This window comes from Geospiza fortis, unplaced genomic scaffold (assembly GCF_000277835.1).
Source record: "Geospiza fortis unplaced genomic scaffold, GeoFor_1.0 scaffold23, whole genome shotgun sequence".
Lineage (NCBI taxonomy): Eukaryota > Metazoa > Chordata > Aves > Passeriformes > Thraupidae > Geospiza > Geospiza fortis.
Genome location: NW_005054303.1, coordinates 8,093,317 through 8,120,321, shown reverse-complemented (window position 1 = coordinate 8,120,321; position 27,005 = coordinate 8,093,317). Strand labels below are relative to the sequence as shown.

Below are 27,005 nucleotides of genomic sequence, written 5' to 3'. Positions count from 1 at the left end.
TTACTTTAGCTTGTGTGGAGATCCAAACACAACCACTGCCAAACCAACATCTTCTGGAGTTCTGAACTACTCTCTGGGCCAGACAAAATTTACTGAATCAGCAAAACCTGGCTTGGTGTTTCACGGTGCATCCAGATGTGAGTAACATTAGAATAGTCCCTAGCAGGATTTGCACCATGCACTGTTCTCCAAAGGTTGATTAGCAAATCAATTTTGTAAGTTTGAGAGCTTGACTGAAGTAGAGGGCAATTACTTTATACAATTGTTCCCTTCTTACATAAGCTTTGTACCTTCAGATGGGCTTTCACCTAAAAATCACAGAATGTGCTGAATTGGAAGGGACCCACCAGGACCATCAAGCCCAACTCCTGCCCCTGCACAGGACCATCCCCAAGAGTCACATTGTGTACCCCAAAAATATTGTCCAAACACTTTTTGAACTGACTGAGAAACCTCAGGAAGATATGTTTCTATTGCAATATGTAGAAGAAGAATCTGGTCCTTGAAAATGAAGGAAATTCACTATCTATACTGTTTTCTTCTAAAGTAGTACTGGATCCATGGAAAGAAAAATCACACTGAGCCCCACCTAAAAGTCTTAACCAGGCTGAACTATGAAAATGTCAACACTGTTTGGTGTTGAAGGGAACCACTCTCTCCTGCAGCAGAGAAATCCTGTGACCTTTTTACAGCACCATAAAATGAGTCAGCTCCTTGCTGGCTTTAAAGAGGTTGGCAATTCATACATGACAAAAACAAACAATAATGTCCTACCCCACTGCCTTGGAAACAAAGTCGAGATCTCTGGGAAGCTGCAGGAGATCTCTGTGCTTTTTTTCAACCTCCTAAAATTGAAGAGAAAAAAATTATTTTCTTATACAGGCTGTCAAAGAGCATGAAAGTTTTTCAGCTGGACAACATCAGGACTGAAAACTTAACACTTCATTTTCGTTCTTATAAGCGTAGGGATAAATTTAGTCTTGTTCATTCATTTTCTCATGTTGGCATCCACAGGGAGTTAAAAAGAAAGGAAGAGACTCATTTTAAGTGCTCAGGCTGACATCCCATGGGCTGCCACAGTGTGCAGGCTGACCTGAGATTTTGTCTTCATACCACAAAAATAAATTTCATTTGACAGATGCATTTGGGATATGTGTCAACACAAGGGAGCAGTTGGAGAAGAGAAAGAAAACAGCAAGCAAACATGTCAAGTGAACTTGAGGAAGGAAACCTAGTGTTACCTCCCTAAATATTACTGTGTATGGATGTGATCTCATCTGCACAGAGAGCTGTGGAAAAGTTTCCATGGTATTCCCAGCACAGAGGCTCACCCTCCAGGTACCTATAGTGGGGTATTACTGAGGTAAAAGCCCCTTAGCTTCTGGGGAATTAATATTTGAGGATAATGCATACAAGATTAATTTCTCAGTTTTGTTGTACCTCCAAAATATGGTGAAGCAGAGTAATGTTGTTTTGGTTTGCTTTTGTTTCTGTTAGTTTGAGCAAGGCACTAATTTTAAAACCTCCAGCATCTCCAGTGTGACGCCCCTGGAAGATACAGAAAAAAGTTCCTTCCTTCAGTTTTCAAGTCTTGCATTATTTTCTGTTATCTTTAGAATACAACAAGTAAAGAAATCCTTTTGCTTACATAGTTCAGAAAGTTTCCAACTTTAAGAATCAACTGGCAGAACACTGGCAGTCGGTGACTGGTAAGAATTGCTAAAAAATAAGAAGAGAGACATTTTCAATAAATTAAATTATCTGAAATAGGATTTTCATTAGGTTTGACAGTGATGGTAACAAAATTTTCATCCAAGATTATGTCAAGCCATTATTATGGATTTGGAAAAATGCCAGTACAGAAATAAAACAGCTGAATGGAAGTCAAATGAGTAACTTTCTATTGTGATCTTTTCTTTACAAGTAGATGGAAAACTAGTTTTTCCATTAAGTTTGGAGTATAGATGTGTCAACCCTGCAGCTGCTTTATGAAGGAGAACCACATAAAAGAAAGTGTATACACTTGTGAAAATCTATAGTCCTCATTCCCAGCACATATTATTCTAGTTAAGAAAAGCAAAGGGCTTTGTGCCCTGTTGTCATTGTTAGTGAGAATGATAATCAAAAGATGCACATTTTCACAGGAGAATCTGGGGTAAGAGTAAAGCTTTTGGCAGAATTAGAAACACTGACCCTCAAAATGGGATGGAGGGGGAGCAGGGATGTCAGGGTGGGTCTACAAAGAGCTGTTGATTGCACGCCAATAAAGAGTAACCACAGCACTGACAGCCCTGTTTCGTGTGTGAAGATAAAAATTTGCAGTTTAAGTGTTTAACAGGAGATCAATGACTCTCTGAAACCATTGAACTGAAGCTGGAATGCAAGAGTGTCTTCAATAGAGAGACAAAACTAAAACCAGGGCAAATTTTGAGTGGAAGAGTCTCCTGAAATATTGGTGAACATTATCTGGGATGCCTTTTTCTGGCAGCCACATCAGATTCTGGTATGTCACTGTGTCCTGCTCCACCACAGAGCTAAGCTGGACTGCATCAGTGTACACTACAGGAAAAACTGGAATTGATACATTGTTAAGGACAAAAATCTCTGCTGCATACAAAGATGTGACTTTACCCATACAGGATCTGGCACTGACATCTCCATCTCAGGAGAGACCTTACTGCTGTCTACAAGTCCCTGAAAGGTTGCTGTCAGAGGGAGTTCAGCCTCTTCTGAGCCTGAACTGAGTGACAGGATGAGAGAATTCAAGCTGCACCAGGTGAGGTTCAGGTTGGACATCAGGAGGAATTATTCACAGAAAGAGTGGTTAAGCAGGGGAATGAATGCCCAGGGAGGCAGAGTCACCATTCCTGAAGGTGTTCAAGAAACAACTTGGCACTTAGTGTTAAGGTCTAGTTGATAAGGTGTTGATGGGTCAAAGGTTGGACCCAGTGATCTTAGAGATCTTTTCCAATCTAAATCATGCTGTGAACCCTGGAAGTGTTCAAGGTCAGGCTGAGCAGGGCTCTGAGCAAGCTGGTCTAGGGCAAGGTGTTCCTGCCTATGGCAGGGAGGTTGGAGCAGGATCATCTTTAAGGCCCTTTCCAACCCAAACCATTCTGTGATTCTCTGATGAAGGACATTTCCTTATTTCTCTTCAGAACTACTACTTCTGAGCAGAACAGCACAAACTGCAATTCTTCAGAATACATTCTAGGAGCAGGAATTTGCAGAATCATTTTGATGTTTGCTACACATTCAGCAACTAAAAAGTTAATTTTTATTAGATTGTTGCATAGGCTACCAATGATGCTAATCAAGTAGAAGAAAGTGGCTGAACCCAGGCACTGGTGCAGCACTGATGTACTTACTTTCACAGGCTGTTCTGATGGCTTGTACTTTTGGCCACAGACACTCCAGCAGAATTTTTGTTTCCTCACAAATCAGCATACATTCAATCCTCAACTGGTAGCTAAAAAGAGATCAGTGGAAAAAACCACAACAAACACCATGAGAAACAAAGCCCACAGGCCTGATTAATTGACTTGTGTTCAGCAAGAGCATCATCCATTTTAGGCAAAGCACAGTACCAACATTCTTATGGTCTCCTTAATGATCTGACATGAGAACTGGATTATAAATAAATCAAACACAGATATTTCCAAAGATGTCCTAGAAACTATTATCATCTCCCCTTTCAGAAAGCAATGCTGGACTGACATCTGGCAGTGACTACCTTGCATAATGAGGCCATAATTTTTTACAATTCCTGGGTAACACTAGCCAGGATTTTATTTCTTTTTAACTTCACAAACAAATTTAAAATATTTTGGCAGTGATGTCCTTTAATGACATTTATGCTTCATCACAGATTAATATTGTGGAAGGAAAACATTTTCTAAAGTACTTTTAAATCTAGCTAGAAGTTTGAGAAAATCAAAAGCCCAATTTTCACCACCACATTTTCAAAAAGGTATCTCTCATTGTGGCATGGCAACTGATCAGATTTATGGAGGGCTACTGCTATTAATTATAATATATCACCATCTTTTTGTGAGCAGCAGAAAGTGTTCTCTGTGTGCACCTCATTTGACTTGGTAAAAACCGGGGAGGTGGTGAAAGCACAGGCACTGCTGTGATTCACTCTCGGATTTGTGGGCTCTCCAGTGGGTGAACTGGGATCTGTAGCCCAGGGGTGGAGTGAATCAGCAGCCTGGTGACAGGATTCAGTCTGCAGCTTCACTCCACACAGGAATAGCTGCTCAACAGTCAAGGGTTTTTTCATACCAAGGTTATTTTAACTGTAGTTTGCCAAAGGTGTCTGAAAGTCTCTCTGGCCTTCGGGAAGGAAAAAAAAAATTCTCATGCAAGGTCTACAAATAGCAGTCAGATGATTTATCCTGATGACTGGATGTCAGGAACATCCCTCTAGCACAAGAAACAGAGCCTTAATTTTTATGGACAAGTCTTGTAAGAACCACACTCATGGAAAGAGATAAGGAAGATTTTGCTTACCTGGGAACTTCCAAAAGATGGAGATAAAACTGATCTGCATTTGCCAGCTGTGATTTTTCTTTTTTGCAAGATTTCAGGCTATTTATCTAACAGGGAATAAAAGAGCAAAATAACCACATGATTTAATTTAATGGGGAAAATAACCAACAAACATTTCTGGTGCCATTTTCTTCTTGTAGGCATGAAACTGGATTTTCTGAACTTGCTGTGTGCACAGGCAATGGGAACAAAGCAGATGAACAATAAATTCTACATATGAACTGGTTTGCGAGGGCAAACATGTAGGTTTTGTTTTGACTGGAAGGTCTTTTGCCTTTGTGCAGCATCTCCTAGGATGAATTCCTGACCTGTAGGCAGAGATTCAGGAAGCTATAATGCACAGGCACCCAGTAACCTTTAAAGAGATGGGTCCTTTCCCTTTCTCCTTTTTGAAACTTGCTCTGAAAGGCTCTCTATTCACTGAAGTCTACAAATCCTACTGTGCTCCATCCACTTAATTAAAATAACAGGATAGAGAGCAGCACTTTGTCTACACCTGTGTTGAGTCTCCCAACATGTTCTTGCTCAACCTTTGTGTGAAGAGGCCAGACTGATGCCGGGATGGACTTCCCACCACTCTGCCTTGGAATTTCATTGACCTAGATGCTGCAGAAGGATGTGGGATCCAATCATAGCTTCTTGCTTTAGCAGTGCAAGTATTTTGAGCTGAGCACCCACTACACTGAACTGCGCCAGAATGACACGTTAATAGATACCTCCTGGTCTTCAGGCAGCAGTTTAAGTAGCTGTCTCAGTATCTCAGCATCCAGCTTGGATCTGTCCCCTTTCTGAATCATGGCAGCAATCTCTTCATTGGAGCTGCAAGAAGGAGAGAAATGATGTGGAGCACGGGGGGAGTAACATAGCAAAAAACCCCTCAATCTCTCTGCTGGCACTCCTGGAGCAACTGAAGTAAATCTTACAATACTTGCTTGCCATTACAGTTTGGATCATAGTCCTCAAAAGTACAGTGGAGATATTAAAATGTTTTTCTTTTAAGCCTAAAGCAACATTCCTTATAATTTAGGTGTGTTTTTTGGCCTTTGTTCATATTTACACAACAAACCCCAAAGCTCTGCTTTTACTGTGGGCATCCAATGTCACTGAGAAGGTATTTACATTTGAATTCCTCTACCATTTGCAGCAAAGACAAGGATAAAACCAGTGGCTCACAGAAAGTTTTAACTGAAATCCTTGTCTGAAACTTTGGCAGGCAACAAGTGTTTGAGATGCTTCCAGGTTGCTGTGGTTTGGGCTCTGGAGAGCTGGGCTCCCTCAGCCACCAGTGCCAACAGAGGCAGCACCTGGCTCCAGAGCATCTCATCCCTCCAAAGTGCAGTGGGACTCAGCTCTTTGATCCCAGCTGCTCCCAGGAGAGCTCAACCACTGCCCAGGGAATCATACAGGGAGAGGAAATAGCATCTGCATTAGGCTATGCACCATTCTCCCCCACTGAACATAGCATTGTAATGGAAAAAGAATAACAATAATAATAATAATTAAAAACATCCCTCTGACTGATTCTGATTTATTCTTAATGAAAAGGGATTTCTTGGCTGAGCTTCTTCTTGAAACCCTTTTAACATGGGCCATGACACAAGGGCAGAGAGAGAGCAGAACATCCATCATCATCCTGCCACAGTTTCAGGGAATCTAAGAGTAAAGATATTTTCCCAAAAACTAGTACAAATTCCTTTCCTCCCCCACCCCTCCATGAGGGCTATGACTTGGTAAATTTCCATTTGTTTAGTTATTCAAACAGTTTCCTATTTATAGAAAAACTGCACATCAAAACTATGTATGATTTTGAATCTGAACCCCGGGAAAAGCCTCTTTGAAAGCAATGAAGTGACTTGAAACTTCCATTCAACAATCTTCACTAACAGTTCCTGCCAGAATTTGGTATTTATGACAATAATACCAAAGAAAAACATGTTTCTACATTACTATACTGTTATTTATGAATATTGTCTCTCCAGGAATCTGTAGGCCATTCTAGATTTAATGCCAGTTTGAAAAATGATATTAATTGTCTGAAAAGAGACTGTCAGCTGTCATTATTGAAAAAAAAGAGAAAAAAGTTGACTTCTTGTTAAAGAAATATAGTACTTGCAAAGTATTTCTGCTGAATTAATTTCATTTAATATCTGAATAAACACATAGACACATCAAATCAGTAATTCACATGTTATTCTCCAAATCTTACCACTTAAATTGCTTCAGAAATATACTCAGAAGGAGGCTTTTCTTTGGACCTATGAATGTGATCTGTAAAAAGGAAAAAAAAATCAATCAGCTAGAAATACATTTACTTTGGATTTAACAGGTTTTCTAGAGGTTTTTTTGTTTATTGGTCGAGATGTATTCTTTTTTGGTAATAATATAATCAATAACCCTCATGGATCAAATCCCAATGACAACAATACAGGCTATTAGATATGTTTTAGAAAGAGGCAAAGGCAGAGAGAAGGAAATAGAATTGCTTATTCCAGTTCATAAGAATTAATATGGAAATTCCCATGTCCTCCCTGCCTCAGATGAAGACCTATCCCTCAGCAGAGTTACTTCAACTTGTTCTATTCTAAACCTCCCCTGTGGTTTTCTTCTAAGGCAGCCTCAGGCTGTGGATCTCAAAATATTTCAAACTTTCTTGTTATAAATGATTGACAACAACAAAGAATGAATAAGCTTTCACTTCCAACAGGTTTGCCATTTTCTACAAAAAGTGGGCAGTCCAAGTACCTCTTTAGTTTTCTTTATTTTTGGCACTGTTTTCTCTGTCGGGATTCTTGATGGGACAGAGAAAAGGAGCTCCAAGCTTGCATAGTCAGGTTCCACAAGCTCCTTGCTGCTGCTTGGCACCACAGCCCATATGGAGTGGCTTTCTGGAAGAGAATAAAAGCTCAAGATGGACCACAGAGGTTGAGGAGCAGTTTCAAGGTAGTGTGATTTATAAAAGGGAAAACACTTTTGAGGATGAATGAAATATGATGCTCATTAGCCCTGGCCAAATGTGAATTATTTAAGAGTGACAGCTCCCACAGAGAGCATCCCAAAGGTTTGAAGCCTAATTAAACCTGGAAGATTACTGCCACATTCAATTCACTGAGCTGAAGGCAGCAGATGAACTTAATGGGCTGCTCCAGATTGGTTTTGCTATTGCTGACCAGCTACACATTGGAGGATTGTGGTACCAAAACAGGGGATGCTGCATCCAATTAGGTAAACATCTCTTTTTGCAAGAGGTAAAGACTCCCAAGCCCAACATTATTACCAAAATCATTGGGACTTATCCAAAAAACAAATAGAACTTCCAAACATGATCTTGTACAACATGGGAACCTTTAAGACAGGATCTCACCTCCTTTTGCTTTAGGAGAGATTGCAACAGTGACACTGAATGCATCGGGGATCAATCTCAGTTTGTGTCTCTGCACAAGAAAAGTGGTCCATGGCTCAGGTTTTTTATATCTGTGTTTATATATTTTATCATAGCAGCAAGTTCTTGCCCCTTATGACCCCTTGTCCTGGAGATAAGCAAGGAAGAACAGCTGAGATCTGTGTTGTGTGAACTGAATATTAAAAACTGCAGCAAAACTGGAGATGTGTTTCCAGCCTCTTTGCTGGAAGTCAAGCAAGACCTTCAAGCCCCTTTGGCACACACTAACCACAGGGTTATTTTGTGTGTGTGTGTGTGTGATTACATCCCTGTAATGAAGTTGGGGGCTACCCTGAGGGTACACATTCCCCAGCCCTACCAACAAGATTTTTCACCCTCAGATCTTGGCTGATGCACCTTTTGGCTGTACAAGAACATAAAAAGCAAGGTAAAACCATCAGCCGAGAGTTCACTCACTGGTGATGCACCAGCAATTCATTAAGGAGAACCACAGAACATGACTGTACAAAGGATCTTTCCACTCCACACACTCAGAGCGTTTTGCAAACCTTAATCAGTGCAGACTCACAGCACCCCTTCAACAAATAGCAGGGATTGAGAGGTTAAGAGAAGGTAACTTCAGCAGCCACAGATTGAGAGGTTAAGATACGGTAACTTCAGCAGCCACAGAGCCTCAGCCCAGACCTTCTCCCAGACAACTATTTCCTCCACTAATTGGCAGAGGACTGCCTTTCCATATTCATTTTGTGATTACGATTGAGAGCAAGCAATGGGACCACATGTGTGACCTGACTTATGAGTGAAGGTTAATTCCCCTAACATCAGTGCTTTCCTCTGGCTGCAAAGTGCATGAACCCATCAGCCCAGTGCTACAAACAAGCACGTACGTCTCACCACGTCACAGGGAAGCTTCTGCCAGTGAAGCACCTTCATCCTCAGTGTTGGTGTCTTCCTAGCCTGGGGCTGCTCCCCACAGCCACAGGCAGGATGGCTGCACCCAGGATTGCTGCATGGCTGAGGAGATGGGAGTGATGGGGCATTTATGCCAGGCATGGAAACAGGGGGAAGAGGCACCTTGCACCCAGGAGGTAGGGGTGGAGGTGGGGGCAGCTGTGGTAGCAGATCTGGCATGACAGACTGTTCTAGAGAGGAAGAGGAAACATCTTTCTGGGTGGGTGATGTGCTCCCTGGAGAATGCTCTGACTTCCTAGAAAGGCCAGTTGTTGGAGGAAGGCTCAGGTCTGCCCTGGGCTTCTTCTCTTCCAAGTCCATGTTAACTTGAGTGCATTTGTTCACCTTTGGAACAGATCTTCTAGGCACTGCTTTGGGGTGATTGGAGCCATGCATGCTTGATAACAGACTCTCCATGGTTTGCCCCGGTCCCATTTTCCTGCTCTACAAGACAACAAGGAGGTGCATGGATTAGTAAAGTTCCTCATGACTGCTCTCTACTTGTAATTCCTACAGAGACACAGAAATAACAGCTGCTTTCACATTAAGGTAAGCAACAGGAATGTTTCTAATTGCTTTACAAGTGAGAGTTCATAGCAGTTTCAGGAGCAAGACAGTCGTTCTGGCCACAAGGCTCATTTTTGACTTCTCTTGATCCTTCTACATTCTTGTTATAATATATCAAAACAGGCAGAGCAAGTGCTATCAGCATAGTAAACCCTTACCTGGTTGTTTTCCCCTGTTGACAGCTGTTTGGTGGGATGAATGAAGGGGTGAAGAGATGCCTCCTGGAGATTTTACCACAGTTGCTCTATAGAGGGGACATCTCAAACAGCAGGGACACAGCCAACCCTGAAAAACCACGTTGCCACAATTTACCTTGAGTGCAGGAGGGTGCAGGGGATTTAAAGAGAAACTCTCAAAACAGCCTAATAAAGTAAACAAGCTGCAGCTGAGGAGGAGGATTCAGGTTGAGCTGCTTAGGTACTTGGACACATGGAAATGACTTGTAAGTATTTCAGTAAATAAGATTATCTTTCCTATTTTGCCCTTAAACCAAATTTAAATCTAGGGAAAATCTTTATATTTGTCTTGAGACTATACAGTTTCTCCCAGAGCTTCTTGCAAAAGACTGCAGAAGTCCCTATCTTGTATGTATGTTCAGTTTTAAATGTGGAGACAGTCCTACCTAATTTAATAGAGCATTTTCTGGCTCAGGACTTTGTTTGCTTGACTGAGCAAACCTTTGCAAACAATTGCATTTCTTGTGGATGAGCAGTGTCCTGGGGCACTTCGTCTCAGTAGCTGGAGCTGCTGTGTGATTTCTCTCTTTGCAACCTCTACAGCAATGACCATCAAAAAAGGCTGGAGCAGCACCTGCTAAAAGGGGAGCAGGGAGCAAACTATCCGTGCTGCAGAAATGACACAGTAGCTGCAGCATTTTTAGGGACTATATGTAGGCAGAAACAAAGGCCCCTGTCATCCCATTCTTGAACAAAACACACATTAATAGCATCAGCAGTTTCAGCTAGGTGGGGACTTTCATTTCCAGTGCAGCATGAGAGATTTTTTTGATACATGCACCACATTTATGTTCTCAAAGAGCTAGGTTAGTACCTATGACTGGTGATATATTATGATATATCATAATACTTATGAACCATTTTCCTCCTGGCACAGCAATTTTGGGCAGTTACTAACACAGAAAAAACTCATTAAGGAGCTGCATTAAAATCTGCAGCTGAGGCACCTCTGGTCCATAGTATACCTGTAAAGCATCTCCTGTAATTTGGAACAGTTTATCTTTGAAACCTAGCAGGTCATAGTGATGACAGTCTCCAGCTCCTACAGCCTCAGCAAAATTGTGAACCAATGCATCTAAGGCAAAAGAAAGCAATAAAATTTAATATCTTTTTTCAGTCTTAATTTAGTAAGAATAGCTTACATTAGAAACATTAAATGTTAAATCAGCCAGTAAATAACATTTGATTTACATACTAAATAGTACCAGTTAAAATAAGTAAGTCAAAGGCCTATAATAGAAAATTAATATTAACCACATTTGCAGTTTACTTGAATTAATTTGTTGTTGGTTTCCATATTTCTTTTTGCACAAAGAAGCAGTTTCCCCAAAGGTAAAGCAGGCTTACATTTAATTTAAGTAAACAACTTAATGTATCCCCTTTAGGACTTCACAATCTTTGTGGTAAACTTGTACATATGTCTGTAATTACCCTAACAGGACAAGTGAAGGATTCAGCCTATGAAAAAGCCTAATGAGAAATGAGAAAGCCTAATGAGAAATAAGCCACTTTTTGCTAGAAGTATTAGGAGTAAAATGAGCTGATTAAAAAAAAAATCTTATTAGAAATGCTCATGTTAAAATTCTGCTGCTTGTTTATTTTAATTAAGCTATAGGGAGAATCAGCAAGACTATTAATTAGGAAGCTCTTTTTCTTTTAATCAGAGTGCTCATCTAAATTGCTACAGGGTTTGTGTGAAGAAAAGTCTTGTTTTTAAAAATCCTACTAACGTAGCACTGCACAAGAAACAGCTAATATGCTTTGAATGATAAATAGGCTTATAATAATGTATCTCCAAAGATTATACTTTAGAGACTATGTATAAAAACCCCCTGCTTTTAAAAGGATTAAAGCTTTGGTTTAACTTCAAGGCAGCTGTAACTTACATTGCTGATAATGTTCAAATGAGCTTGTGGGTATGTATTAAAAAGAAATCTCTGTGTGAAATTTCCCCTTGGAAAGTGCAGCCTCCCCTTGCTGGTGAATCCATACATAAATTAACACACATCTCAGTGCAGCCAGACATGCACTTGCACTGGCACCACTTAGCCAGGGCAGGGGACAGAGATGGACTCAATATATCAGCCCAGATCTGATGATCCTGTTGAATCAGTAAACTTGCAATTAACTGTGAAGCTGTTTTCAGTGCTCTACTACTCCACCTTTTATTTTATGGGGAAAGCTGATGATGCTTGAGGACCACAACAATACAGGCCTTCCTTTCCACTTTTCTATCTGACTACTGACGTGCTAAAAATAGGCACACATCTCATTAGCCTTGAAAGAGAAGCTGTATTTTGACAACATGGGGTTTAGAATTTTAAGTCAGGTTAAAAAAATATCTTACCTCTGTAATTTGGATCATGTAAGCACTCCCAATTTTTCACTGCTTCTGTTGCTAATGGACTGATATGGGGCTACCTTGTTTTCTAAAACCTGGTTTTCTTTATAATTGGAATTGCATTCATTGGTCACTATTTTACTATAAACAGGGGTGTCAATGAATGTTTCAGAAGACCTGATATTTCCCCTTGTGTGCTATAAATACCTAAAAGGTTTCTCTTGAGGGGGAAGTTGTTTAAAAACTGTACCCCACACACATTCAAGGTAATCACCAAAAGTGTAAGCACAGAGTCAACACCTGCAGAGTGAGATAGTTTTGAGGATATGAAGATGTATTCATACCAAATGGCTGGAGTTGAGCAGCAGGAGGCACAACCCAACTGGGGACAGGGTTAGTCACTTGTTTATGCAGACAGCTGCTCCCTAACTAGAACAAAGCTGTTGTTCATTAGCTCCCAATGGGCTCCACTTGCTCTGCTTTGGATTCAGGCACTGACTTGCATTAAGATGCTCTTGGTGTAATATTCCTCACTGTTGACTTTGCAACTTGTGTAATTCATTTGTGATGATTATGATTCTTACAAGGATAAAAATAAGAAGTAGGAGAAAATAGAAATCTTAATCCTTTCTTGCACAAGCAGTCTTCTCACTGTAAGATTCACTCTTTTCCTTTCAGATAAATTCCTAGAGGGTTTCAAGTTTTTTCTGCAACCTAGGGTCAGAGAGGCCTTTGGGGAATAGTAATTCCTTGCAGATTCCCCTCTTCCTTTTGTTTTGTTTCTACTATGACTGCAAACAGTAAGGAGAAAAAGGGAATTTTCTTTTTCTTATTGCTAACAATATTTCTGTTGTGGTATTTTTCATCGATGTTTGTCAAAGTGTTTCAAATGAAGCCATTACCCCCATTTTAGAGATGGAGAAACTGAGGCAAAGGTTCTCTGCTTGCCTACAGCCCCTTAGGGAGCCAGTGGCAAAAAATGGGTAATGCTGGCATTTCATTTCAGTGCTCTGTCTGTCAAAATGCTCTTTGGTCTTTGCAGTCCACCTCTCATTAAGATCCAGATACTGCTGTGCCTCCATTTCCTCTTATCAAAAAGCTGGAAGCTGCTGGAAACCGGAAGCAGTTGGAAAAAGTTGGAAACAAAGTGAAAGCATTCACTTTTCACTCTGTAACTGCCCCTGCTGCTGGCAGGAATGTGGACTATGCGTGATTAAAGCCTGTGGACTCTGCCCTAGGGATGGAATTAATGGAAAACTCCTCTAAGGGAGCTGGCTCCACTTTTTGGCAGCTGGTGGTAAGGCAGGAACCTTGGGATGTGCTGCAGAAGGAGCCTGGGCCAGCAGCAGCAGCAGCTGTGGGTGGCAGATGTTTGGAGGCACTGCTGCTAAGACCACTTTGCTGGGCCCTGCAGCAGTGATGAGGCAGTCCAAGGAACCACGGAAATGTGTCTGTAGAGTATGGGGACAGCCTCTGAGAAGCAGGAGGCTGGGAGAAGATGTGTTGTAGGATCAGTAGAGGAATTTGTAGAGAATAGGGATGAAGTCTTCAAAATTGAAAGAAATGTCAACGGTTACTTCAACTGGGCCTTGTATGGCTAAAGGGATTAAAGACAGGACATAATAGCTTTAATCTTTGGGTATTTGCTAGGTTTGAGATAGGCCATGGTTTGAAGACATTGCTGTGCTCTGTCTCATTTGATCTACACACATTTGTGCTATTGTTTGCACCCAGACCTCTGCAGGCAGCTGTGTGTGTCACAAAATATGCCTTGTGGAGATCAGGTCTCTGTCCTCTAGACATCTAGCAAGGTAGAGCAGTTGAAAATATTTGGAGGGAGAAAACCTCCTTGTGCTGTTCTCCCTGGGGTCTCTCCAATTCAGGAGGTGTTTTAGAAAAACAAACCATTTGTGATTCAGGATGGGTTTGTAGACTGTTGGTGTGGTGAATGCAGTCACTACCCCTGGGGCATATTCTTCTATGTGTAACACTGGTTCACCAAAGAGGATTAACACACACACCTGAAGGGGTTTCTGCACTCTTATTACTCCTCCCTTTTCTACTTCTATCTGCTTCTTGCTGAACAGAGAATTATAAAAACATTGGTTGGAAAGGACCCTCGAAATGGTTTTGTCCAAGCTCCCTTTCAGAGGATCATCATCATTGCTCTGGTTTTGTCTAACTGAGCTGTGAAAATCTGAACAAATGGAGGTACAAAACATGGCAGTGTGCGTAGAAAAACCTGTTGCTCTCAAAGGGTGAGTCCTGGGAATTGTGCGCTACTGAGGGTTTCATTTCGATTACAAAATCAAGTTGTGGGTTTCAAAGGATTACAGGACCAGATTTCATAGACCTGTTACCCTTTTTTGCCTGTGCTGATTCTGCTTCTCCTCTTTCTTCATCTATTCTGACTGATGGATTTGGACATTAATTGTCACTAATTCATGACTAAACTTACAGCTGACTATGCTGTATGAAGGGACATAAGTACCAGACAAACACATCAGGTTCTGCATGCCCTGAGCAGGGCAAACCAACCATGACCATAACAATGTAGGTGTCATCAGCAAAGACTGCTGATCTTAGAAAAAACCTACTTTGACAGGCTTGGGAGTGTATCTAAACTGACTTGATAGGAGCTGACTGCCACAGGGTGATTCTTGTCTTCTGACTTTGAGTAATGCAAGCTGAGCCTGCCTAAAATCTCCATTAGGGGAAGCACAGGGCTCCTGCTAATTCCTACAGACACCTGGCTCTGTGTGAATTGTCACACACAGCTCTTGCAGGAATTGTTTATGCTGCAGCAAAGAGAGCATTAGAGAGTTCCTAATGTGAATTAAGTGCTAGCACAGCATGGATGAAGGGGTGAGTTACTCACAGAGCTGACTGAATATGTTGATTAACTTGCAGTGATCAAATTCTCCCCTGGTATTTAAGGTCTAGTACCTGCTCTGTACTAAGGAATTGGAAACATTTTTCTTTACTATGGACCTCATTTCCTGTTGCAAATCCTGCAAATCCTGTAGTTATTTTGCAAGATTGACACCATGCAGTAATTGCAAACATCTAGAGAGGCCCTGTCACTATCACTGCCCCATTTTTAACCCTCTGTAGTGACACTGCTAGTAATGGGAAAGCTGTTTATCATATCCTGCCCACTTTTGATTGTGAGGTGACCAAACAAAATGTGGTTTCTGATGGAGTTGGTTGATGACTGTATTTGCTTTCAGACACATTATGGGGACACAACCTCATGACTAGCACGTTCACCCATATTTCATGACAGAATGAGCCAGGGTTCCTACAGTGCTGATGTTCAGCATTGGTAGGCTTGCATGTTGTACTTGTTTGATCACTGTGTACCAGAATTATGAAGCCCTAGATCCAGTCTTTACATTTAGATGGAATGGAAACTGGTTATTTTTCCTAAAAGAGGCTTATGCATTTTTCTTTTATTTCAATTTATCCTGCCTCTTTCTAAGTGGAACAGAAGGCATTTCTGAGCCCTGTTGGCTGTATGGAATGTAGGAGAGGACCAAATGATACACTCAGCCCGAGAGATCCTGGCATAGCCTTGAGATTTCAGCCATGCTCCAAGGAGAGTGCAAACCTGTGGTGCTGCTCATGAACTAGATATAGCTCCATTTATCTCTCTCCTTTTTTTCACAGAATCATTAACATTGGAGAGGGACCTCCAAGATCACCAGGTCCAACCTTTGACCAAACACCACTGTGCCAACTAAACCACAGCACTAAGTGTCACATCAAGTAGTTTCTTGAACATTTATAGGGATGGTGAGATGTCATGTAGACAGAAAATTAGGAAGGCAAAAGTTCAGCTCGAATTCAATTGGGCCAGTGCTGTTGAAGATGATAAAAAGTGTTTTTCTAAATATACTGCCAACAAAAGAGGGACAAGGAAAACGTCCATCCTTTTTGGGGATGTGGAGGGGAACATTATCACCACAGATGGGGAAGAGGCTGCCTTCTTAGCTTCAGTCTTTAGCAGTAAGAATAATTATCCTCAGGGCAACCAGCTCCCTGAGCTGGCAGACAGGGACAGAGAGCAGACGAGGTCCTCCACAATCCAGGAGGAAATTATCAGTGACCTGCTGTGCCATTTAGGCACTCACAAATCCATGGGGCTGGATGGGATCCACCCAAGGGTACCAAGCGAACTGGAAGAAGAGCAAAATAATTTGTAATTATTACTAAGCATATATGACAATTATTGGCATATATGACAATTATGCTTAGGTGCTTTATATCCTATGTGGAAAATATAGGACTTTGATGGATGAATTCTCATGAATTATAGGTCTTCCCCAGCCCCACCAGAGAAAGGAAACTCACCAAGTATTTATTTTTATTCTAAACTTTGAAATATTTTCAGTATTGGAAAAAAAACCAAAAAACAAAGCCCACAAAAACTCCCCAAAAACTAACCCTGAAAATCCATCTCATTAAACAAACCTGATTTTCGGTGTGGAATATTTGGAAAAGACTTCTGCTGATTTCTCCCGTACTTTCATTTTATCATACAGCCAATGCTTAATTACAGAAGATGCATTTATTTGGCAGCAGGAAGCTTGTGGTGGTCACAGCCTGGCTTACATACCAGTCTCCATGTGCAGTTGCTGTAATACACCACAAAAATTCTATTTTGAGGTCTGTACTCGTGGTTGACTTAAAAGACCAAAGCTCTGTTGAATTGGCCATTATATTCTTTTCACCAACAATTAATTTGGTCTTGCAACCACTGAAAAATCTTCAGGGTCATGAGCTTTATTTCAAGCTCATAAATGGAACAAAACTCCACATCCCAGTTGAATTTCGGTCTTTGACCTGCTCTGATTCTTTTCTTCTGTTCTTCTGAAATAATCACTGTAATGGAAGCAGAGCTGCTCTGGAGCAATAAATTATAAATGTTGTGCTTGAGGCTGCTGATTGGGATGTGATTGAATAGATAATTTACAGATGACTATTGAACAAAGAGCCTCTGGTGGCTCAAAATAACCCATTTCTTTGTAAACTCTTGAAAGCAGGGGAAAGATAATGCCAAAAACCCTCTCTGTTAAGGCCAAGGTAAGCACACAGAGTAATAAAAACTCTGGCTGTGGAAATGAGCTGCTCCCTCTGGGTGGAAATGAGGGAAGCTGAAAGACCCAGATGGAGAATTGGACACATGCTGTAGCATCTGAAGTGAGCAGCCAGTGGGGCATCAGCAGGAGAGGTTCCCTAGGTAACACCCAGAGAACCTGTTTGTTCCCCACTCCTGCATCTCCAAATGATGCTGTTCCCATTGATCAAACAGTGGGGAGGTGAGGAGGAGGCTGGCTGTGCACAGCTAGCCTGGGCTGCACAGAGCTGAAATAATGTGTTTAATACTCAGGTTTTTGCAGCTTGGAGTCTAATCTGAGGGCAGCAGAGCTAGATTGAGGAGTGAAAATATGGTGCTTGGGTGATGTGCTCTGAGACTGGAAAAGAGGGGGGAAAAAGGGGAGACACCTGTAGATGTGATAGAGACAGTCCTGCAAATCAAACCTGGGTGCATGGTTCTCCAGGGAATTCTGGGGGTTCTCCATGGTTCTCCAGGGAATTTCTGCCAGCAGAAATGAGTTTTCTGTTGCAACAGGGCTGTGCTACTCTGCAGTGTCTCCTGCACTGATCCTGCCCACGTGTCTGTTCTCATTTCTGCTTCTGTTGACCAGTTCTCAATATGCTCATAGTGATGCCTTGGTTAAAGCAAACCAGTGATTTAATTCTTGGTTTCACTTCTAAGTTTTCAGTATTACAAGGACATTACAAGTCCTATTAAGCAGAGCAAAATAAGCTTTAGCCTGCACATTAGTTTAGCCACAGTGAGTTATCATATAAATGAACAGTTCTGAAATGTACCCAGCTCTTCCACTGGATTTATGTTTCAGCACATATCACACCACAGATTCAACAAACATAGATCAATTTAAATGGACAGCTATGTACAAAATTATTATACAGTGTTATTACAAAACTTGAGAAATAAAGCTCTGAATTTTGAGAACACAGTACTGCACAGTCCCAGTTTTAAAGCCAAAGTAACACGATTCCACACGTTCTGCAGCTTGGACACAGACTCTGGAGTACAAGCAGGTGACAATGGAAGTCAAACCCAGAGATTTACTACAGGATAAACTGAAAATGTGTCCAAGAGAACACTCTGGAAAACCTCTTCCTTTTGCTTTAGTAAGAGAAACCAGAGCCCTGGCTCTCCAAATGTTGATGGTTGCACCAGCAGGTGTGGCAAGACTACTTAAGACTCCTGATGCACTTCAACTTAATTGCACATAAGCATCATGTAGGAACCAGACACTGTTTATATGGCCATATGCTGAGTAAAATACATACTTTTTCTTTTACTTGCTTTTTCCCCCTGTAACCCATTTCCCTTGCTTTAAGTGATTGAGAGTAAAAATACATTTGTCTAATCTGGGTCTTGGACCTGGTCCAATATAAGTCATCAGTGGGCAAGGAGAAGAGGGACTTAACACACCTCCACCTGTGATGGTACAGCCATTGCTTAATTTATACCCTTAATTTAGTTGAGGCACTGCTGTTTTTAACACTTCTTCAAGGGCTAAACACTGCAGTCTGTTCTTGGGCCACACTCAGCTGTCATTTCAAGAGGAGTTTGGCCTAAGAGCAGGCTGAAAGCCTTGACTTCCATGACAGTGGATGTTAGATCTGACCCTTTCACCACCACTATGCAAGAGCCATCCTCTGCCCCCACAGGTGCCCAGTGCACAGGCTGGGGGGTCCAAAGTCTCTGGGGAGGCTCTTTAGGTCCTGGGAGGGGAGTGAGAGGCTGCATGAGGAGAAGCTGTGGGTCTTCATGGGGCAGAAGTTGTCCATGGTGGCATTTCACTGATGCAGAACCTGGAGTCTCAGAAGCTGGCAGCACTCCAGGGACACATGAGAGGTTCTCTCATACCTTCTGCCTTGCCATGACACCTGCAGGAACAAGGGGAAATGCAAATTATTTGCAACTATGAACAAAAGTGGTCTGTTTTTGCATGCATGTGTATCTAATGGTTGAGGTGCCACTAGGAAAATCAGTTTCATCTGTTCCTCAGATAACCTAAAAACAGGTAGTTTGATGTACTTAATAAAAACCTCATGTCTCCAGAACCAATCTTGATACTCCAGAGTTTGGGCAACTTTGCTTTTAAGTTTAGTTCAATAACATATATCCTTCTAGGTATTAAATTACTGAGGTAACTAAATCTAGAGGATTTAGCAGGACTGTCGGAAGGATGGGGCAGCACACTGCTGCTTGTCTCACTCCATAACTGAATCAAGTACCATTTCTGAAGGCAGACATGAAGGCAAAGGCTAGCAGGGAGATTAGATTGATGACATTCTCACAGTCTTTTTAAAAACTGCCCACAGACAATACTGGGTCTGGAGAAGGGGAGGTGAAGCATCTGTCCCTCAAGAATGAAAGGAAAACCTGGACTCTCAATCCCTTCTGTGTCTTTGCAGGGGAAGGTTGATATGCCACTGTGCCACGTGCATGTCACAGCTGCCCTTTTCCCTCCCTCCTTGCCAGGCTGTGGTCTGTACTCCTGGTTTGGTTTTCCTTTTATTTTCTAGGGAATAAATCAAGCAGATTTGTGAGCAGGGAAATTACTAAAGCCCAGTTGCTGAAGCCCAGTTGCTCATGGACTTGTGGTTTCAAGGTTTTTCTCTCCCCTAAACATTCCAAGTGACATACAGAGGGGAGGAAAAGGGGAGCTGCACAAACAGACACGAACATTTGTCTCTAGGAATTCTCTATGATTTAAGGCAGGCACACTCAAAGAGCAGCTCTCTCAAGTTCAGGTGTTTGTACAGTCTCTCCTCTCTTTTACTGTCACCTTTATAAAATGATTCTTTAAACTCTTTCTGGACTTGGCTGGAAATGAGCTGAGATGTTACCAGGGTGCACACAAACAGTGTGACCACCAGTGCCTTGATTCCAGAGGAAAAACGAAACCATTTCTTTCAAGAACATGAAGATAATGTGGAATACCACTCTCTAATTTAGATGTGAGAGCTGACATTTAGAGACATTATTACAGAAATTGCTGCATAACAAGATATGGTCAAAGTGAGGCAAGAATTCAGTAGCTCATTACAGTCTTTGAGTGCTCTGAAACATTATCACAGAGTCTCAGGCTGTTCCTGCCCTCTGCTGCTGTCAGGGAAGCTCTAAAAACTCATAAGGGGTTTGAGTCTTGATCCCTTACAGCTGGATCTGCACAAGAAGGAAGAAAATTTCTGTGGCTTCACCGACACCCATTAAATTCCCCATCAACAAATTCACCAGAGAAAGAAATATCCTGTACCAAAAGAGAACTAGTGGGGACCTGAACAGACCATGTATGCTTGGGACAAAACATAAAATAAAAAAAAATAGGTGGAAGATCCTAGGAAAAAATATTGATTGCTAACACTCCAGGCTTGCTGAATCTGTCTTATCAAGAAGCTCTGTCTTATCTGTCTCATCAAGACAGGAGCTGCATTTGGGAGAGGAAGCTCTCTGCAGGAGACAAAGACAAGCAAATGGGTTTTTGCTTCTCCTGGCCTTGCTTTGTGACAGAAGAAGAAGAGGAAAAAGAGAAGTGCAGGTTTCAAGGTGCAGCTCATTGCTGCCCTCCTGGCATCAAAGCCCAGGTAGGCTCTGCTGGTGCAATGCCAGGCACTGCATTCCAAGGAGGCAATGAAACTCCTGCCTGACTTCAGAAAGGTACTGTGGGTCCATGCATTCGTCTGTGCTGCATTTCTATGTCTTCCCAGGACAAAGCAAAACTGTGTTTTATATATTTTTTTTTCAAATATTATTGTTTTTAAGCCTGTATGCTTTAAAAATTTTTTGAGTTAAGCTTAATTCATGGTTCCAGCTGCCCTTCCAATGCAGCATGTCCTCTGGTCCTGGTGTACTTCTCACCTATGCTCCATTACTACTGATTTCTGTTCCTGCAGGAAATCTTCCTTAGGATTTTTAAACAAACAGAGCTACTTCCACTTCATGTACTCCTATGGTACTGCAAGAAAAGGGCCAAAAGGAGGGCAGGAGTAGTGAGAACTATAACTACCCAATGTATATCCCATTTTCTCTTGCTAGAAGTGATGTTCCAGGTGCAGGAACAAAAGCAATCCTGTGGGGAAATCCTGCACAGATTCCTCCTGTCTCTGTGCAGGAGCATGGCTCCCAGCTGGGCTCCCAGCCCCAGAGAACTGGGGATGCTGGACAATAAATACATTCCTTTCAGGAAACAAGACAAAGAGATTTGATGATATTGATTTAGTTCATAAGAGATGCTCATCAGCATGGAAAGGACAATGTGTAACTATGCAATTTCAGTACAGTGGGAGTTTCACTTGTTTATTTTTCTTGCTTTTCTTTCCACTTGCTGCAAAAACAGGGGAAGTTTTGCAAATGGAAGCCTCATCCTGAAACTCCTTTTGAGGGACAATTGTATGTTGCCAGCATCAGTGAAGGATGCAGGGAACTTGTGTGCAACTCTGGAGTTGAATTTAGCTTTGAGTGGGAGCTGGTATCTTGCCCCAGCTAGTATTTGCCCCTGTGTCCAGTGTTTTATTCCCTTTTCCAGACACTCATATTTAAACAGTGCTATAGAAAGTGGTTACCCACCAGCAAACCAAATGTTCTTTGCTAGAGGTAGGTACTGAAATTGCATTTTTACAGTTTTTGAGAAAATAATGTGATCAAAGCAAGGACTTTGTTCATCACATGAAGTCTGATTGTTTGGTTAGAATAATGGCTTTTAATTATCTGCAGGGAGAAGCAGTTTGGCTGCTGCTGACACAGAGGACAAACATGTGGGCTGTGACCCTGTGTCGAGTGGAGATCAGCACTGACTCCACTCAACACAAGATCAACACCCTGGAGAGTAAAAATCAGAGTAACAAATTTATTTCACATGTGCTTGTGATTAGACACAAAGACAAAAAGCTTAGGTGATATGCTGAATACTGATTAGGTCTGTGAAGTCCCAGTGCTGTGGTTAGTTCACAAAAAAAAATCTTTGTGAGTTTACATACCTCATTGTGCCACACAATCTTTTTTTGTTTTATTATCTCCAGTATCAGTCTCAACCTCTGCTTTTGAACAAAAGAGAGACACCAAATATATCTGATCATGGCAAGGCCAAGGTAACAACAGGGAACTTTTTATGATGAAAATACTGTCTAGTAGCAGAGAGATCCCTAAGAACATAGAATCTTTGACTGGTTTGGGTTGGAAGGGACCTTAAAGATCATCTAGTTCCAACCCTCTTGATGCCATCCCTGAGTGCCCAGAGAGCCCTGTGACTTTTGCAGGCTGGGGTCAGTTCTTAAGCCGGAAGTCCTAATTTCAGGTGTCAGGAAAGCATTGCCAGGGCTGGAAGCATGGGATGCTCCCATTGCTGTAGCTTCTGCTCCTCAGATGAAGCAAGTTCAGGAAGCAACATTACAGGAAATAACTTCTCATTTGTGGCTTGTTTTTAACCAGGGGAAAGTAGCATGTTTAGAAACGTAAATAACTACAACCCTGGGGCATGCTGCATTAAAAGGGTAAGTCCCTCTGTGGTAGCTGCTCAACCTATGCTCTCTTTCTCAGCAATGGGTATTCAAACCCTCCTTTCCTTTCTCCTTGAAAGGCAAAAATCAAGCCTTGGTAAAAAGAGACTTTCCCATTTGCCTGCCCATTTGTTTGACCTCAGGATCTTGCAGGAAACAGGCTTTGGAAGGTGTACTGTAAGTTCTAAAGGCTGACAGATCCATCTGTCTTCCCTATGAGGCATCTCCAATTTGGGATTTAGGTACCCACCCAAGGGTGGCAGGATCTAAAGGACTTGGACACTCTTCCCAGGTTTGGGACTGGCTGAAGATTTTGGAAAGAAGAGAGGGGACTGTGTAGCTCCAGGAGCTGAGCTCCCTCCCAGCCCCAGCAGGGCAGCCCAGTGGAGGATGGATCCTTGGTGGAAGCATCAGCAGGATGCTCTTTTTCAGTGACTGACCTTTCCCCCTCCCTCTGCAGTGATGGTTTGAGGGCCTGATGTTTAGAAGCACCTAAAGCACCCCTGGGGCAGGTTGTCAGGCAAAGTGCTGCTGCAATGAGGGGAAAAACCAAACAAGCCCAAGGCAGCACTGATGTTGCTGCTTTTATGTGTTTATAAGTAGTTCAGAGGGGTGATTGCTGATTAAGTACCGAGTATTAACTGCTCTTAATCACTGCTCTGGAGCCTAATGGAGCTCTTGTTTGCACATAACCGTGCCTGTAGCTGTCTTTAGCACACTTGACAGATGTGCTTATTGCCATCTTTACTGCATATGTGTAATGGGCTTTTGAATTATTGATTCATCATTACTCCTTTATAAACTACTTATACATGTCACCAGAATGAACTATGCTTGTGTTTTTCTTTTTAAAGCTCTTTCAGGTTTGAAAAATATAATAGCTGCACAAAACAGTGTGACTCTAGGGGCAGGGGGCACTGGGCCCTGAAGTGGAAAGAAACAGGTGTATACAGATATATCAGGAAGGTTCCCACATCTAAGTCAGTCCCCAAGGGCTAGTTAAAATAGGCTACCTGAGTAGCTTTTGCTGTGCCTCTTCTTCTTCTTCCTTTTTCCTGATGGCCTCTGCTTTTCCCTGTCACTGTGAGTTTGCTCTGGGGGAAGTGTTGCTGAGCAAGAGGAGTCAGTGGCTGGCTCCTCTGAGAAGGACTTGTCTTGAGAGGTGTCCAACAGCGAGTCTGTACCAGGGTCTTCATTCTCCTTCGTCATTTCTTTAGACTCTGCCTGCTGAGCCTCATGGCAGGGGGCAGGCTGAGCACTGTCTGAGCCATCAGCTGGGCATTCCTTGTCCTGGCCTTCTGACATGGACCCGTTAGTCCAGCTGAGTTGGTCTCTAAGAGCAGGGGCTGAACTGCTGCTCACAAAGCTTATCCTTGTGCCTATGTCAGCCACAGAGAAGCCAAGGGAGCCTCTCTTTGTGCTGGGCTGGAGGCTTTCCACGTTGTTTGCCTGCTCCATCCCGGGGCCCAGCGTGGTCTGACTGGTTCCATCAGCTTCCACCACACTCTCTGAGGGGCTTTTGGTCTGGGACTCCAGAGGCAGCTTTCCTCCACCACTGTTTGTAGATAATACCTGGCCTGAAGCTGAAGCATTTGTAACACCTCCACCTGTCTCCATCAGGGCAGTGGTTGAGGGTGGAGTGCTTTCTGAGGGATGATCATCCTTGTTTTGCTCAGTCTTGTCATCAATCTGCTTCCCTGCTGCTTGTGGATCCTTCATGCTCTGTCCTTTAAACAGAAAACACACAATCAGCCACAGCTGCAGTCTCACCATGAATCAGCCAAGATGCACCTACCCTGCAGAGGTTACAGGTCAGCAGCTGCCTGAGGAGGGAGTACTGACCCTAAAGCAGCTCCAATGCAGCTCTCCAACGTAGAGGCAGCACCAGTTTATCCTCCCTGTACCTCCCCTCCTTACACCCATGTGGTCACCCTGGCTGGACTCCAGGCTCCAGCTCAGCAAAGCCCCTGATTTGTTTTCAGCAGGTGTTAATGTGTCTTTGCTACAAAATGGCTTATATCCATGGAAGCTCCAGGACTTGCAAAGAAACCTTAAAGTCTACAGCAGAAGAGAGACCCTGCCTGTGAGGTCCTGGACCAGGCTGGACTTGGCTGTGTGAGGACTTCAAGGCTGCCCATTAACCAGACTGAACCTGCCCTGCAGAGCACGCCTAGGAGAGCCATGGACAGACCAATGTCCTTGGATTTGCCTAACTGCACTGACACTGAGGTCAAGAGACCAAAGAAAAGCTAAACCCATGAGGCTGTCTCCTCACAAACACCTAAAGGACTTGGGTACTTCTGCATATAGGGCTTCTTATCTTTTTTAAAGGGTTTCTTCAGTCTCCCAAGTGTAGACTAAGATGGGATACAGCAGTCTCTAAGACAGGAACACACTGTGCTACTGAGACTTGAGAGCATGCAGGGCACTTGTGTGGGGATAACAGCAGTGCCCCATCAGCATGGTGCCATGGCTGACATGTGGGTCAAGCACCTCACAGGGTTTATCAACACAGATGCAGGGCCATGCTGCTCCAAATTCCTGCTAATTTTGGGACAGACCTGTCTAGCAACAGCTCAAGGCTCTCTGCTCCTCTTCGCCTTGGCACTGGCTGCAAAGCCTCCTTAAATAAAATGCCCCAAATGCAAACACAAAGGCTTCTGGCTGCTGCATGCTTGGCTCAGGCTCAGAGGCAGACGGGAATGAAGAGCTGCAGGTACAGTCAGGTCTGTGTCCTTACCAGACTGGCTCTCCTCCAGGCTCTCTGCAGACAAGGCTTTAGGAGCTGCCTCTGACTCGTGTCTGTTCTTTGTCTTCCTCAGCGTGAAGCCTTTCCTGATGTCGGCGAGCAGGGCGTCGATGACACACACCTCCTCCTGCTTCATCAGCCCCTTCTTGACTGGGAGAGAGGGATGGGAGTTACCCCTGCCCCTGAGACAGGCCAGCAGGACACTGCAGTGATGCCACTGCTGGAGGTGCCTCCTGCTGCCCCAGCACAAGCAGCCACTGGCCAGGAGCAAGGCACCTACAGCAGACATGGGAGCAGCTCTGTGATCCCACAGCAGTGCTCCGTGATCCCACAGCAGCCCATCCTGGTGAAGACAAGGGATTTACTCACAAATCCTGGTGCTATAGCTTGGCACCAGTGGCACCAGTTCTACCTGGACACATCCCTGGTTGTCCCATGACCGTGAAATATTCTCTGTTTTTATCAATGTTGGTGGGAACCCTTCTTTTTTTTTGGAGGAAAAATAATTTTGATTTTTCTTTCCTCTCTGCTTCTTCCAATTGCATTTTTTAGTCTTTCATTTTCATCCAGCAGAAGGCATATTTAAGCAACATGCAAGATTTTTGGGGCAAATGTGGTAAAGAGAGACTATTCAAGTGTATACAGGGACCTTGGATGGTGGATAAGTCAAATGTTTCTTTTTAGATTTGGGATTCAAAATTTATGTTTAGAAACTGGAAAAGTTAACTGAAATATTTAATTTATGGTGATTTTCTTTCTTCTTTGCTGTTCAGTCAGCAAACCTAAAATTAACTTCTGTGCCCAGCTGCAACTGTGGAAAGTCAATTCTTAGCTATGCCTGTAAGACACCTAAAAGCCTTTAGACAGCCAGCACCTAGAAACCTACAAAATAAATGACCACTACTGGTCCATTAAAGCAGGACCACCAAAGAGCTCCTATGGCTCCATCTCTATTTTTGAAGCCATTTCAGATACTCACTGACTTTTCCATTTTCTCCCTTCTGTCTCTTGCCCTCTTCCTCTTCTAGCTGTTTTTTCCTCTTCTCTGCTTTGGCAGCTTGCTCCTTTCTGTCCTTGTTTTCCTGCAGGGAGGGAACAGTGGCATGAGAAGGTTGGGTGAATGTCTGCTAAAGAAGATGACGAAGAGAAGGGAGATGTATAGATGAAGGAAGAGAAATTCTGGCTTTGTCCTGTGCAATAAATAAAATGGGCATTGGGAATAAGGGCTGTCTTACCAAAATGGTGAGAGGGGACTGCTGACTTGGCCAGGACTCTGCCACGTCCCAGCTGGAGGTGGCAGTGGTGCTATGCCTCACACAGCTACCTGCAGTGTGCTCACCTGCCTGACCTCGAGCTGAGGTGAAAGAGGGAGATACTGAAGCCACAGCTTTTCCAAACAGGTGGCTTTTTTACTACATATCCCCCTTCTGAGCCTGTTTGCTCAGGTTGGAGCAAAGGGTTACATTTTGTAAGCCCCTTTCTCTACAACTTGCACACTTAGCCCAAAAGCATCTTTGTGATTGACTCTGCAGCTAAAATTGCAACAAAATCACAAATCCCTGGTGTTTGGCCCAGGCCCAGCAGCACCAGAACCTCCATCCATGA

General features: G+C 42.9%; 2 protein-coding genes across 2 annotated transcripts in view; both read right to left on the bottom strand.

Annotated features, from left to right (window-relative positions):
* The window catches only part of LOC102038614 (adenylosuccinate synthetase isozyme 1-like), a 53,951-nt gene extending 45,067 nt beyond the window's left edge, over positions 1-8,884 (bottom strand). Inside the window, exons 1-9 of the mRNA XM_031066191.1 lie at positions 8,839-8,884; positions 7,294-7,436; positions 6,758-6,819; positions 5,268-5,370; positions 4,513-4,598; positions 3,369-3,469; positions 1,649-1,719; positions 1,441-1,548; positions 775-845 (exon numbers count right to left, since the gene is read on the bottom strand). Coding sequence (XP_030922051.1) covers positions 775-845; positions 1,441-1,548; positions 1,649-1,719; positions 3,369-3,469; positions 4,513-4,598; positions 5,268-5,370; positions 6,758-6,819; positions 7,294-7,436; positions 8,839-8,884 — 791 coding nt within the window. The remainder of the gene's footprint in view (positions 1-774; positions 846-1,440; positions 1,549-1,648; positions 1,720-3,368; positions 3,470-4,512; positions 4,599-5,267; positions 5,371-6,757; positions 6,820-7,293; positions 7,437-8,838) is intronic.
* An 8,902-nt stretch (positions 8,885-17,786) lies between these two features.
* LOC115949500 (inverted formin-2-like) lies at positions 17,787-26,816 on the bottom strand. Its single transcript, XM_031066312.1, has 5 exons — positions 26,380-26,816; positions 25,392-25,550; positions 23,665-24,378; positions 22,133-22,192; positions 17,787-19,036 (listed from the first exon to the last, which is right to left on the bottom strand). Exons 2-4 carry the CDS (start codon positions 25,534-25,536, stop codon positions 22,134-22,136), a joined length of 918 nt encoding a protein of 305 aa, XP_030922172.1. The 5' UTR covers positions 25,537-25,550; positions 26,380-26,816; the 3' UTR covers positions 17,787-19,036; position 22,133.
* Between the last annotated feature and the right edge of the window lie 189 nt (positions 26,817-27,005).